The sequence below is a fragment of the Diadema setosum genome, chromosome 14, assembly GCF_964275005.1.
Source record: "Diadema setosum chromosome 14, eeDiaSeto1, whole genome shotgun sequence".
Lineage (NCBI taxonomy): Eukaryota > Metazoa > Echinodermata > Echinoidea > Diadematoida > Diadematidae > Diadema > Diadema setosum.
The window spans coordinates 27,999,802-28,013,936 of NC_092698.1; the positions used below are offsets into that span (position 1 = coordinate 27,999,802).

The 14,135-nt window shown below is 38.3% G+C and overlaps 1 protein-coding gene across 1 annotated transcript; it reads left to right on the plus strand.

Annotated features, from left to right (window-relative positions):
- The first annotated feature begins 145 nt into the window (after window positions 1–145).
- LOC140238265 (TELO2-interacting protein 2-like) lies at window positions 146–13,002 on the plus strand. Its single transcript, XM_072318201.1, is given in 11 exon segments — window positions 146–256; window positions 1,565–1,778; window positions 2,909–3,451; window positions 4,108–4,337; window positions 4,902–4,970; window positions 5,478–5,531; window positions 7,532–7,722; window positions 8,564–8,699; window positions 9,451–9,563; window positions 11,677–11,765; window positions 12,586–13,002. Coding segments are annotated over 11 exon segments (1,899 nt in total). The 5' UTR covers window positions 146–151; the 3' UTR covers window positions 12,741–13,002.
- Window positions 13,003–14,135: the final 1,133 nt, after the last annotated feature.

Genomic DNA, 14,135 nt, shown 5'->3' on the forward strand with positions numbered 1-14,135 from the left:
CCGCCCGGGCGGCGCGGGGCGGCGTGCGACGGCCGCTTCTTTGGGATACTGAGATGAGCATTGTGTAGCTGCACTGGAGATGTCAGTACGATCCATCATCAGCATCACTGCTGAGTTGACAGTGCAGTGCTATTTTCATCATTAGGCAACGATGGAAAACGGGCATAGATTTACTTCTAAACGCACGGAAGAAAGTAGCCCAAACACCGAGGCAAACATGGCAGCTTCGGAAATTCTACGAAGCATATCTGCAGAGGTATAATCGCCAATTATTATTAACGTTACAATTATTACTGAGATCTATTATAACCACTTTTAATATTTATAACAATCACTGGTGCACCGTAGCTGGATGGAGATGGCAATCATCGACATCATGAGCGTGTGGTATTGTGCCAGTGCGTGGGCATGTTCTTTTTTCTTGAGGGCTATTTGTATTGAGTTAATATGGGTAATATTTTGACTTGGGTACCGTCCGTAGTTATGGGTAAACTCGGCCTAGCGGGTAAACTCTACCTTTTGTACTGAGGGTGCTAGTGCGTGACAGAGTTAACCTGCAAGGCCGAGTTTGCCCATAGATGTTGTAATGCATTCTGCATACTATTCTGCATACACTAATACTTTGTGAATTTTTGTAGACATTTGTGTGCTAAGGTAATCATATTTCCCTTTCCTAAACCAGTTCATGAAATTTGCATATTCTCTTGTAGTCTTCAAGTTTGTTGAAATACTAGTACATGTAGGTTATGTATGTTTAATATGTGACCGTGCATCACAAAACGAACAAAAAGTCGCACGCACTGATTTTGTGTGAGAACTGAAAATAGGTGTAGGCCTAAAGAGTCAATTTGGTCAATCTTCACTTTTTTATATTTTCTGAAAGAGCAAGTCTTCTTCTACATTATGCTCAAATTTGGTATCATAAAATGAACAGGAAAGTGTATTTTTTACCAGTTTATCTCGAACACTTTTTTTTAGAATAGTTTGATTAGGTGTGTTTTTAGAATCCCCCATTTCATTTCTTAAAAAACCCTGTACACACTCTTCACTTTCAACTCTAATAACATTAGAAAGGATGATGCTACTGCTTTGAAAGTTGGCATTTATCATGGACAGAATGTGTTAATAGAGCATGCTCAATTTCAGTTTAATCTGATAATCCCTTCATTGTGGTTAAACCGGTGTTTTTTATCCTGTATTTTGTCCCATTCATTGCACAGTTAGCACGGCTTGGTGAAGATTAAACGCTTGAATAGACCCTGTACTTCAGAGCCTCTTTTCTCAGTTCACACTTTTCTAGAGTGTGTGCTTTCTTTCCAATATTTAGATAGGTTAAGAGAGTCCATTTGATTGAGTTATACATCATTTTAAAGCTTAAAGTCTGCTCTTTCAGAACATGCTCTTTAACTAAAAATCCATGTCTGGTGACTTTTTGTTTGTTTTGTGGTGCAGGGTCACATATAGTTCTTAACATTTAGTGTACGTTTAGTACAATTCTTGTCCTCAATCAATGAAGGTGCTAAATTTGTGTGTCTTTGTTATTGTTTTAATTTGTATTTTTCAGGTTGAGAATGGTTTGCTTGTTGAGAAAAGAGAGCACCTTGAGCACATGGTAATCCAGACTCCCTCCGCTTGGTTCCATCCCACCGTGTTGACCAGTGGAGATGTCCTTGAAGATGGTGTTGATCGGGTCAGAGAAGTTTGTACCGAGACCATCCTCTTGCTTCTCACCCACTGCCACGCTTCATTGGAAGCCAAGAGCGAAGAGGAAGTTGATGGTACGTAGGCAAGCTGACCTAGAGATGGGACCTGTTTTCTTGTGTAACTCTTCTTATACTGTGCAAATCTGCATATTTTGACCTTTGTGATATAATTTTTGATACATGAAATTAAAAAAAAAGTAAGAGCTATTGCTACTACTGTGGTCTTAAATTTGCCCTGCAAAAGTTCTGAGAACATATTATTTTGGATTGTTTGTTCATCCATCTTGTCTGTGTATCCCACTCGGATCTCATCATCATAAAGCAAAATCATTCCCTCTTTTTTTTCCTTGGTCAATCCATCCCACCCAGATGTCACTATTGTGATTTTAAAGTAATAACATTTTTTGGCTTTACTTATTACTTTGCCCACATGTGTCGAAGGAAGTTTAGTTACACTGATAATTTTTTGGTAAAATCCCTGAAGATTATTACCTATCTTTTTGATAAAAATGTCACATTTAGCTTACTTCCATCAAAGAGTGTCCAGAGGAAATACATTCTTTGGTGAGGAGGGTAGAACTAGACAATTATTTACATTAACCCATTGAGGACAAGCTGATTTTGCCCCAGATACTTAAGACTAGTCTTCAACGGGTTAAATGATAGTGGTCAAAGGTCAAGGGCAATGGTTGTCATTTCGACCAATTACTTCAGCTAGAAATGTCTAGTGGTGAATGAAGTTGGATAGATAGAAAAGATCAATTTCGCTTTATATTCCCAAATGTAAATGAAGGGCCATACATGTAAGACACATAGTGGTGATTGTGTTAGAAACAGTTGCATTCCAGTTGACTGCAGGACAGTTGACTTGCTCTCTTTTTTTTCTCTCATGACCGCTGATAGTGCATATGAAAGTAAGTAATATTTGATCGCAAGTCCTCAAGATATTGTTTTTCTTTCTGTCTAATGAAGTCATATCCCCAAAATAGGGTATTATTTTTTAGTAATGTCATGTATAGTCATGAGTAAGAGGACATTTTCAAAGTCCTTTTGTGAAATGCTATTTTATATGAAGTTTAAATTGGAAACGTTCCCTGTATTACAGTTTGATGAATGATCAGAGTTGTTGTAGCTTTATAAAGAAATAATGTCCATGATTGATGTGATTGTGGCTGTATATCTCACAATGAATTTTTACCATGCAGTAGGTGAAGCCCATGGGAAGAAGCTCCAGGAACATTCCAAGGAAGCACACGCAGCATTGTCAATCATCAGCATCATTCTGAGAAAACTTGTCTCCAAGGAGCATGAGGAAAGGGTGCCTTCAAGTGAAGAAAGAGAAGATACAGTTCAACCAGAATGCGGGTTGCAAGAACATGAAGATGACAAAAAGAAAGTTCACAATTCGCAGAATGGCCCCAAAACAGACTCTGATGGTTCTGGTCCTAGCAACAAGATGGACGAGTGCCAAATCAGACCCAGTGGGACAGCGGAAGAGGCGGGACACTTTTCAATCAGAACGCAAAATGAGGAGATGGAGATGATGTTCCCTCAAGAAGTTCTTGAGAGACTGCAAGAGGGCTCCAGCAGGGAAGAGGAAGCCGCAGAGGAGGGAGGCACCAGCACCAGAACCAACAAAGTACTGAGGCATGTAGTCAAGGCAGTGACTGGACCCTGTGTTGTGCTGTGTGCTTACCACTGCAACAAGCATCCCTGGACTACCCATGGTAGTCAACAAGCATCTAAATGTAAGTGATTTCCTACCACTGGTTATTAATTATTTCATTTTTATTCTTTTTTTTTTTCCTCCAGAGAGCAAGTTAAAGGTAAGGAGAAGTCAAATGGTAGGGAAATAAGTCATTTGTTTGTTTTAGTTTTCTCTTTGTTGCTTTAATTTGAAGCGGAAAATAGGCAAGGGTGGACGAAGTTATGACTGTTCAAATATGATTGAAGCATCTGATCATGTGTCCAGTCTGCAACTGAATGTGTGAAAGAGGATGCTGCTCCTTCTGCAGATCAGTACAGCCATCCTCAGTGATTGAATTGTTCAGTTAATATGTGTGGTATCATGATAAACTCAGTGGGATAGTACATATTTTTCTTCTTTTTCTTTTAATTGCTCCCTTAGTTAGTTTCTTTCACCTGTTTTGAATTAATTTAAAATGAAGTCAATAGATATCATAGGGATAGCGAAATAATGAGTTTCTTTTTATTGTGTTAGGACCATATGAGCTGGCTTTTGTTGCCGTAATATATTACAATTTCCTTGCAGTGATGTCAATTTAGGTGTTTTCAGTGTCTTGTTGAGACAAATGTAGAGGACCTTGCCTTGAGATAAAGCCAAGTCTTTCTTTCTCATATTTATTTTTTTTTTCCACACAACTGTTCCTTTGCCATTTGTCAGCACTGTTATCACAACTCACCCAGACTTGTGGCTACCACTCATTGCCTGGCTTCCTTCAGGGCTCGAGCCTGCAGCATGGAAACGAGGAGCCCGGTAGGAGGCATCACCTGATCCCCAAGGGTGCCTTTGGGCTTGCACTGGGGGAGCTGAAGAAACGACTCACACGTGGCGAGTGGAAGAAGAACATTGGCGCCCAGCAGGCCTTCGTCTGGCTTCTAGCACAGATCAGAGTATGCTCTCTGCAAAATGATTATTAGGACTAGCTATGATGGTGACTGATGGTCACTTTTTTGTGAAATCAGCAGAAAGTGACCCTTATTTCAAACATGACTGCAGTTGAACATAATTGATTCATTATGTCTGACCCCAACGGAATTTTTGTTCTTCACGTCATTTGGTTTGTGTAACTCTGTAAATTTCAGTTAACATGAATGTCAAGTTTTCCTATATCCCTTACTACCCTTATTTTTGCTAATTACTGTAGTAGTGGAAATGTTCACACCAGCAGTTTTTCATAGTGGGCCTGGTTAGATGATTTGCTTGTTTTTAATTCTGCAAAATCAAAATATGAAATACATGTAGTATTGTATATAACAAACAAACAAAAAACACATTTTTGATTTAATTTACCGCAAACATAGATTACTCACTCCAGTTTATACCTCGTATTGCATCACAGTAGCATTCATGTGTGACCAATGTATTGTCAAACCAGAATAGCGTGTAAGTATTTTTTTTTAAATCATAAATCACATTTCATTTGCTCAGATATGTTTTCTGCTTATCATTTGCAGCACCCATACCTTGGTGAGCATCTTGAGCTATGTCTTCCCCCTTCTCTCTTGTTTGTGGATGATTACAAGGTGAGATATGTGTCCTTTTGTCACTGAAATAGGCTCTCAAGTGAGTGCACTTTCAAAGCAAAAAGAAGTGATTGTATGGCAGTCTCTGAGTGATAATGATGTGGGGGGTTTTTTTTGGTATTTTTTTTTTTAAATGTAGCCCTATGTCTTTATTTCGTATCAATTTACCTGAAGGAGTCAGGAGCGAACATATTTGACATTTTTTAAATGTAAATCTGCCATCGCAAACTTGTTAGTATGTAAATTGGATGATACATACATAAGATATGACCACTTATCCAATGTGTGACTGAAGACTGTGAATACTAAAAACAATTCTTCACAGAAATAGCAGCAGTCCGTGTTTGTTTTTCAGGCAAACATTGATTTGCTGTTGTTATCTCAAGATATGGTTAAAGTTTGTTCCTTTTTACTCAAGCATAGAAAGGAAGTGTGCATATGCTCAACAGACTGTGATGATTTCTACATGTAAATTTGTTTTTGCACTCATTCCCATTTTATATACAGATGGAAAACAAAATTGTTGGAATCCAGTGCTTGCAGTACATACTAGACAATGTGGTAAGTGATTGCAAAAGTTGTCACATCTCAAATGTGACTGGGTTGTAAAACAGATGCCTAGGATGTTTCATGGAAATACTTGCGCACCATGAGTCTTAACCAGTACTATGGGGTTTTTGTTTTTATTTCAGCCAATTGCACTGATGCCTGGAAACTAAAAGTTGTCATTGCAATAGAGATTAACTAATCCCCTAATCCTTATTGTGCCTTTATGACCTTCCTGTTGACTGATGCACATTTGCTATACGGCTTGCTAACATGACAACAAGGTAATATTTGAATGAATCATTTGTGACCCTGCATCACAAAACCAACAAAAAGTCGCCAGATATGGATTCTTAGTTGAGAGCAGATTCTTAAAGAGCAGACTCTAAGCTTTAAAATGATGTATCATTCAACTCCAATGGACTCTCCTAACCTATCTATAAAATACTAGAAAGAAAGCACAAACTGTAGAAAAGTGTGAACTGAGAAAAGAGGCTCTGAAGTACAGGGTGCATTCCAGCACTTGATCTTTATTAAGCCGTGCTAGCTGTGCAATGAAAGGGACAAACACTGGAAGTAGACTACTGGAGCAACAACAATGAAGGGATTATCAGATTATCCTGAATTTGAGCATGTTTGATTAACACGTTCTGTTCATGATTAATGCCAACTTTCAAGCAGTAAAGTTACTCTGTCAAAAGTTACTGGACATGAAAGTGAAGAGTGTGTAAAGGATTTCAAGAAATGAAAAGGGGACTCTAAGACATATCTGATCATTCTATTCTCCCCCCCCCCCCCCCAAAAAAAAAAAAGGGTTGTAGAAAAACTGCTGGAAACATACTTTCCAATTCATGTTATAATCCCAAACTTACAAATAATGTAGAAGAAGGATAGCTCTTTCAGAAACTATGAAAAAATCAAGATTGACTGGGTTGACCCATTTCACCTTTTTGGAGACCTCATGTAAAATCAAGGGGTGCGACTTTTTGTTTGTTTTGTGATGCATGGTCACAATTAATACTGATGAAAAGGCTACATGTAGTTAAGCTGGCAGGGTATGCAAAGGGTTGGCCAACAAACAATCAGTCATTTTATCCCGGTATGGTAATGTTGAAATGCATTACACTGTGTACTTGTTACTTTTCAGTTCATGTATTTCCATAAGCAAGGAACATGGTAAACAGTACCACAGTAGGCAATGTGCAGCATTGACGCATGTTCTTGCTCATGACCAAACACAAATACATCCTCCTCTGTGTATATCAGGATGTACATGCAATGGCCCATGATAAATCCTTAAAAACTTATGCAAATGTATTGATATCCCTCATGTGCTTTCAGTATGATATTTCACAGTGCAGTGTCCTGGCATTAAATCATACAATTGCGTCTCAAACTATCCACACTTAATTCAGTCAAAAGAGTTCCAAAAATTAGGAAGCATGTGATGTAGGATGTGCCGGACAAGGAGTTGACAGGTTTTGGGCATTTAGGAATGAGACATAAATAAAAGCACTGGTTAGTTGTGTGTGAGTGCATTGAGTTAAAAAGTCTTTGGTGACAGATACAAATGTAAGATGTTGAAATGGGGGTGGGGGGGGATTTTATAGAGTGCTGATGCAGCTGAAGATTGTAACTCCAGTTTCAAAATTTCTTTGTATAAGCTCAGTTTTAGCTTGGCATGCTTAGTGGTCAGCCTTGCTCTTCAAAGTCCATATTTTGGCAGGTTACAGAGTGCTTTTTTCTTCAACAAATGTATGTAAGATTACAGTTTTATAGCACGACATCAGAGGAAAAGACACTTACTGGTGCTTGTGCCTTCATATTTCGTCTATTATTACTGATGCATGCAGATTTTTTTTTTTCTTTTTTTAAGATTCAATTCATGCAAGGGAAACACAGTTGAAATGCATGACTATTGAATTCACTTCTCACCAAGCTTTATTTCTAGATCTAATTTTGCAGAAGTGAAGCTCACCAATCTTGCAAATTTTGATTCTGTGCCCTTCCTTCAGGACCCCACGGAAATGCGGTGGTACGGTCGAGCAGAAGTTGTGTATGAGGCGCTCCATCCCCTGCTGTACAACTACAAACCAGACCTGATAGAAACCCTCTACCCTTGCATGCTGCGTGTGCTAAGAGTGCTTGAGAGAGACCCAAAAAAGGCAGACAGACCAAGACAGGTAGGATGATACTTTGTTTCCTAGTTCTCTTTCTATGTTATAATTTTTACCTCCATTATCCAAACATTTTTGACTATTCATATCAGCTTTCTGCATAATCAAAGCAATAGCCTTGTCTTATTAAGGTAATTTGAAAGCTGCTTTGCATGATATATGACTTGGAATGTTTTAGATAGTGGGTTGGAAAAGAAATAATAGCAACATTTCATCAATTAGTGATCTGAGTTCTCTCATTTCCTGTATGTACTGGGAATGTCATGTGGATTCAATTAGTTCCAAGGAAAACAATCTTTATATGTGTAAAGTTGTCTCATTGATATTATGTGTTTCCTTTTCATGGGGACTGGCATTCACCATAACAGTCCTAAATGTTGTGTACGTGTGAAAGAATACCCAAATTTTATTATGTTCTGCTTTTCTTGTGGCTGTATGTAGTTTGCCTTGTGTATAGGATAACATAATCTCTGCACTGCCTCTGTCAGATAAAGACGATAATTGATATATATCTAAGCATTTCTGCCATTTGAGCAAATGGCCAGTGGGTATTGGGATATTTAGATATTTTCTGTATGCCATCTGTGTCTGTTTGTTTGAATGTGAATTAATTTTCCTTTGATCAAACCATGAAAAGCCCATGGATTAACATCCTAGAAGAAAGCCCACTAGATCATCACATTGCAAGTGTTACAAATCTCTTTAACCCTTTTATTATGAGATTCTGACATGTCCATAGACCTTACACTTGAACAGCCAAATATCAGGAGGTGATAGATTAATTAGTTTAAAGCCATGGCATTGTATTTAATCTAGTTGTGTCCATTTCCCCGTCTTAACTTCTTTTTCATTTCTTCTTTTTAAAGCCAGTAGATATGACAAGGTGCTACAAGTGGTGCTCACTAACATGGAAGGGGAGCAGCGGATACCTGTTCGCCAGGCTTGTGCCAGACACCTTGGTCCTTTCATCGAAGCTATGGGCATCACTGTGCTCTGGCATATGAAGGTATATCAGAAAACATGTGGGATAATAATGGGGTGGTGGTGGATGTGGGGGGGGGGGGGGGGGTAGATAGATTAACATGGGAGAAAGACAGTTTACAAATGGGCATTTAATGTGACTGGAAAGCTTTGAACTCTGCATTTCATTGTAGCAGGGTTAGGTATGCAAACAATGCAGACTTTTAAAGTGAGGGTCATTTTTTGTTGTTTTTATTGTTTTCAATAACATAATACAGTGCATATTTAGTTTATTTCACACAATGTATGAGGAAAGACCTCTGATAAGTTCCAGGACCTTTATATGCAAATCTTAAAAATCAGACATATCTGTTTTTTCTACTTCACTTATGATTTCCATCTTTCTATTCAGAAACCAATAAGCACATTAAGCTTTGCATACAAACAAACAAAGAAATGCTGAAATTTTTCTTATTCCCAAGAGCCAAGCAGAGCATTGTTTCCCGGAAATTGTAATCATTATGTCAATTATTTCTGTTGTATGTGCAGTTTCTCTTTTGCAAGGATGATTATTGTCCTCATTTGTCCTTCTTTAATTGTTTAGTTTAGTTTTTTTTTTTTTTTGGGGGGGGGGGGCGGGGAGGGGGGTCAAACATTCTACCTGATAGTTCCTTTATTAACCATTTTTACTTCAAACAATGACAGAAGTCCAGTGTGCCAAGTGTGGCACTGTTATTCTGTTTTACCTCTTTTTAAAACCAAAACTCTACTGCTTCAAATCTCTCCTCTCTCTCCAGAGGCTGATTCGAGTACTTGCAAGCTACCTGGAGGCCAGTGATGGGACGGCAGAGACGGGTCGGATCCTATCTCTGGGAGTCTTGCAAACAGTCATTGTGCAGGCATGGCCACGGTAAATATCTGTGTACCATGAAAGGTTATTTGCACCGTCGTACAGTGTACTCCCATCATAATGGAACACGGTTATAACAAAATTCCAGTTACAATGAAATAAAGATTCATGCTGCAACATTATCAGCTCTATGTTTTTCCTTGTTTATTTGTTCGGTTATAACAGAATTTTGATATAACAAAAAAAAAAAAACAACTGCCAGTCCCGTGGACTTTGTTATAATGAAGTCCACTGTACAACAAGACCAGAAGCTGATATAATGTTCTATCAATATTGAGAATATGATTCTGATATGAGGTGAATTTCAGTCAAGAAAGCACTAGGTTGTACTCCTGAAATTCTGGTAAGAAAACAGTTGGCTACATCCCATATGGGAAACTAACCAAAATATAATCAACAAAGCAAAAACTGTAACAAGAGTACTGAAACTATTAAAGGGTAAAGTTAAAATTAACTAAAATGCAAAGAAACATAGATTAAGACAAGTATTTCATGCTCTGTTAAGTTTACCAGTCTTATTGTCCCCGCCAAACGAGTTCGAGCAGGGGACTATGAAACGGGCTCCGTACGTGTGTGTGTCCGTGTGTGTGTCCGTCCGTGTGTCCGTCCGTGTGTCCGTGTGTCCGTGTGTGCGTCCGTGTGTGATCAAAATCTTCAATTTGCTACTTCTCTGTCATTTATGAGCCAATTTTGATTCTGTTTGCTTTATATGGTAGCACTATGTGGGAGCTTTGAAACTTCTACACAGAATTTCAGTTGTGACCTTTGACCTTGACCTTTGACCTATATTGTACATTTTGCTACAAAATGCTACTCCTTCGCCATTTCTAACCCGATTTCGATTCCGTTTGCTTTATGTGATGGCACTAATTGAGGGCTTCAAAACTTCTAAACAGAATTTTGACCTTTGACTTCTTTGACCTTTGACCTTGATTTTTTGACCTGTATTGTACATTTTGCTACAAAATGCTACTCCTTCGCCATTTCTAACCCGATTTCGATTCCGCTCGCTTTATGTGATGGCACTAGGTGAGGGCTTCAAAACTTCTACACAGAATTTTGACCTTTGACTTCTTTGACCTTTGACCTTGATTTTTGACCTATATTGTACATTGGCTACAAAATGCTACTCCTTCACCATTTCTAACCCGATTTTGATTCTGTTTGCTTTAGGTGATGGCGATACGTAAGGGCTTCAAAATTTCTTCATAAAATTTTGACCTTTGACTTCTTTGACCTTTGACCTTGATTTTTGACCTGTATTGTACATTTTGCTACAAAATGCTACTCCTTCGCCATTTCTAACCCGATTTCAATTCCGTTTGCTTTATGTGATGGCACTAGGTGAGGGCTTCAAAACTTCTACTCAGAATTTTGACCTTTGACTTCTTTGACCTTTGACCTTGATTTTTTACCTATATTGTACAATGGCTACAAAATGCTACTCCTTCGCCATTTCTAACCTGATTTCGATTCCGTTTGCTTTATGTGATGGCAGCAGGTGAGGGCTTCAAAACTTCTACACAGAATTTTGACCTTTGATTTCTTTGACCTTTGACCTTGATTTGTGACCTGTATTGTACATTTTGCTACAAAATGCTACTTCCGGCGGGGACATATTTTACGCACCGCGTAAATTCTACTTTTCCTTGTTTGTTTTGTTGTTGTTTTTTTTCTCTGTTGCCGAATTCAGACATTTAAAAGCTAATAAGGTCTCGATATGACAAGTTGCAAATGAAATTTTAACAGGTCATTTCCTACTAAACTTAGGCATTCTCTGTTGCATTCATTTCAGGCCTACTTCCAAGAATATCTTGATAGTCACATTTGTAAAATGTCCACTTGTTCTTTCAAGGGTTTGATAAACCACAAAGTAGGGCCCAAACTGAACTCTTTTTCTTTTTGTTGCCCTGCCAGCAGCCAACAAAAAAAATAAAAGTAAAAAAAAAAAATCTTTTTATCTTCTAAATGCACTTCAGCTTACTTTCTCCCATCTCGAGTCTATTTAGCAATGTAATTTGACATTTCAGTCAGCAAAATTTTGTGAATCTGTAGTGAGTGCAAGCTGTATTGTGCATCACAATGTTGAGTCAATTAAATCTTTTCTGTCTAGGATCCCATGTCACTGTGTGGATCTCATAAAACCACTCCTTAGGTTACTGGTGGACATCTCCATGGAAACGACCAACATCACAGCCCAAGGTAGGGATAAAATACCAGTAGTCAACTCTCCCATACCCTTTCTGTGCCCATTTGCACAGCCATGACTTGCTAAACATTCAATTGATTTGCAAGTGATAATAAAGTTGTCCTTGACCCGTTGAGGACGGGCTGATTTTGCTACGACAAGCATTTCTCATAGACACTTGACCGAGTATACTCGGACTTGTTAAACAGAACACCGTACCCTTTTGCAAGGTCTCTGTCCACTGGATGGAGGAGAACACAAATTTAGAATTCAAAAGTCTAGAGACTGCTGTATTAGCAAGGGGATCATCAGAGCTAAGAGAACTTACTTATGGAACAAATATTATCCAAGAGCAGCTGCAAAATTCTCTGCAGAAGCTGCCTGTTGATGACAACATGGATAGCTGTTCTGTAGGTCAAAGGCTACAGTACCCCACACAAGTTAGATTAAATTTCCAGAATGTTTGAATGTTATGCTTATCTTGGATGAGTTTTATGTCAAGCGTTCAGTTGAGCATAGTTGGTGCAGAAAGTGAAGTGGAAACGTAAAGAAAATCCATGATGCATATTTTGATGAAATAATTCCTGAATTTTTAATGTGAAGAAGAAGCTCTCATCAGCAGCCATTGACATGTAATGAGACAAGGATGTGAGCATGACACACTGCAAGTTCAAGATAAGAAGTGTTGTTTTGTCCTGTCCTTTTTTATAGTCTTTTTCTCTCTGTCGAATATATCATAATTGCTATTTAAATTTCCACAGAATGATGTCAGTTGTTTGTTGTTTGTTTGTGTTTCACTATGTGTGATTCTGCTTCTTGATGTCACATGTACAGCAAGGAATACACTGAGAACTGAATCAATCAAGAGCCTCGTACTTTTGCGGAGGTGCTGTGGTTCAGTCGTAGAGGACTCCATCAACAAGGTCATAGGTTCTGACATCGTCAACAGCTTCACAAAGGAGTGCCTGGAGCAAGTCCTGGCTGAATAAGAGGCTGGTGCCTCTCAGAGAGGGAATTGACATGTGGTCATGTGCGAGCTAGAATCAACAACATAATCATTCCTAATTTAAACAGTTTAATTCAATTCAATCCTGTTAGTTTTCTCGGATGTCACTTCATGTTACGTCTCTTGCAAAGAGCCACCACAATTATTTTATTAATGGAGGGGCATGCAGGTGATATATATAAGATGAGATTTCCTTGGCAAAATTAAAGGACAAGTCCACCGTCATATACTCGTGGACTGAGTGAATGCAGTAATATCAGTAGAACACATCAGTGAAGTTTGGGGAAAATTGGACAATCTGTTCAAAAGTTATGAGTTTTTAAAGAATCTAAGCAGTCACTGCTGGATGAGAAGACTACTACAGCTGATGATGTCACATGCGTACAACAATGTAAGGAAAATATAAAGAGAATTTCACAAAATTGTATTTTTTTTTAAAGTGCACATTTCCTCAACTTGTCACTGACGTATGTTAAGGGTAATATTATTCCCCCTGCCTTCTGAAAGAGGCAAGTCCAGCGTTCTTTTATCATGCGAGAAAAGTGAAAGTATGTTGGATTTTCTTTATGTTTTCTTTATACAGTTGTACACATGTGACATCACAAGCTATAGTAGTCTTCTCATCCAGCAGTGACTGGGCAAAAACTTCAAAAATTCATAACTTCTGAACGGATTGTCCGATTATCCTCAAACTTTCACTGATGTGTTCTACTAATATTGCTGCATTCACTCAATCCACATGTCTATGAAGGTGAACTTGTCCTTTAAAGGAAACCTCCGGATGATTTTCGGATTTTTACATTTGAACAACTATAAATTACTTATACTGAGGACTGAGTTTCAGAAGTTATGATAATTAATAATATTTTCAAAATTTAGAACAAATTGCAATGAACAAGGATGATGACATGGCACAGTCACCATAAGAATGCATGAGTTGGGGCTCGAGGAAGCAGAACAAAAGAAGAAGGCATGCATAACTAGATTATACACAGGTGAACGTGCAAGCAAGTGGTATTGTAATGGAATTACACCGCTACATTTCTGAAATATGTGAGCCTCCTATGTCATCATCCTTGTTCAGTGTAGTTTGTTTAAGGTTTTTCAAAGTATTGTTTCTCTGCTCAAGAACCACAATAAATTCCACATATCTGTACATGGAGTTGTCGATTTATGATGAGAAATTATGAAAATTGCCCCTTTAACTATAGAAGATGATTGCTTCTGACTTGACATGACATTACTCTGTAGGATTCACTGATTTGATGCCACTCCCCTCTCCCCCCCCCCCCCCAGCTGCCAACTAGTGCATTTCACTGCATATCCTGTTCTTTTCTTGATATAAAAGAGAAAATGTAGTAATGAAATGAAATATGAG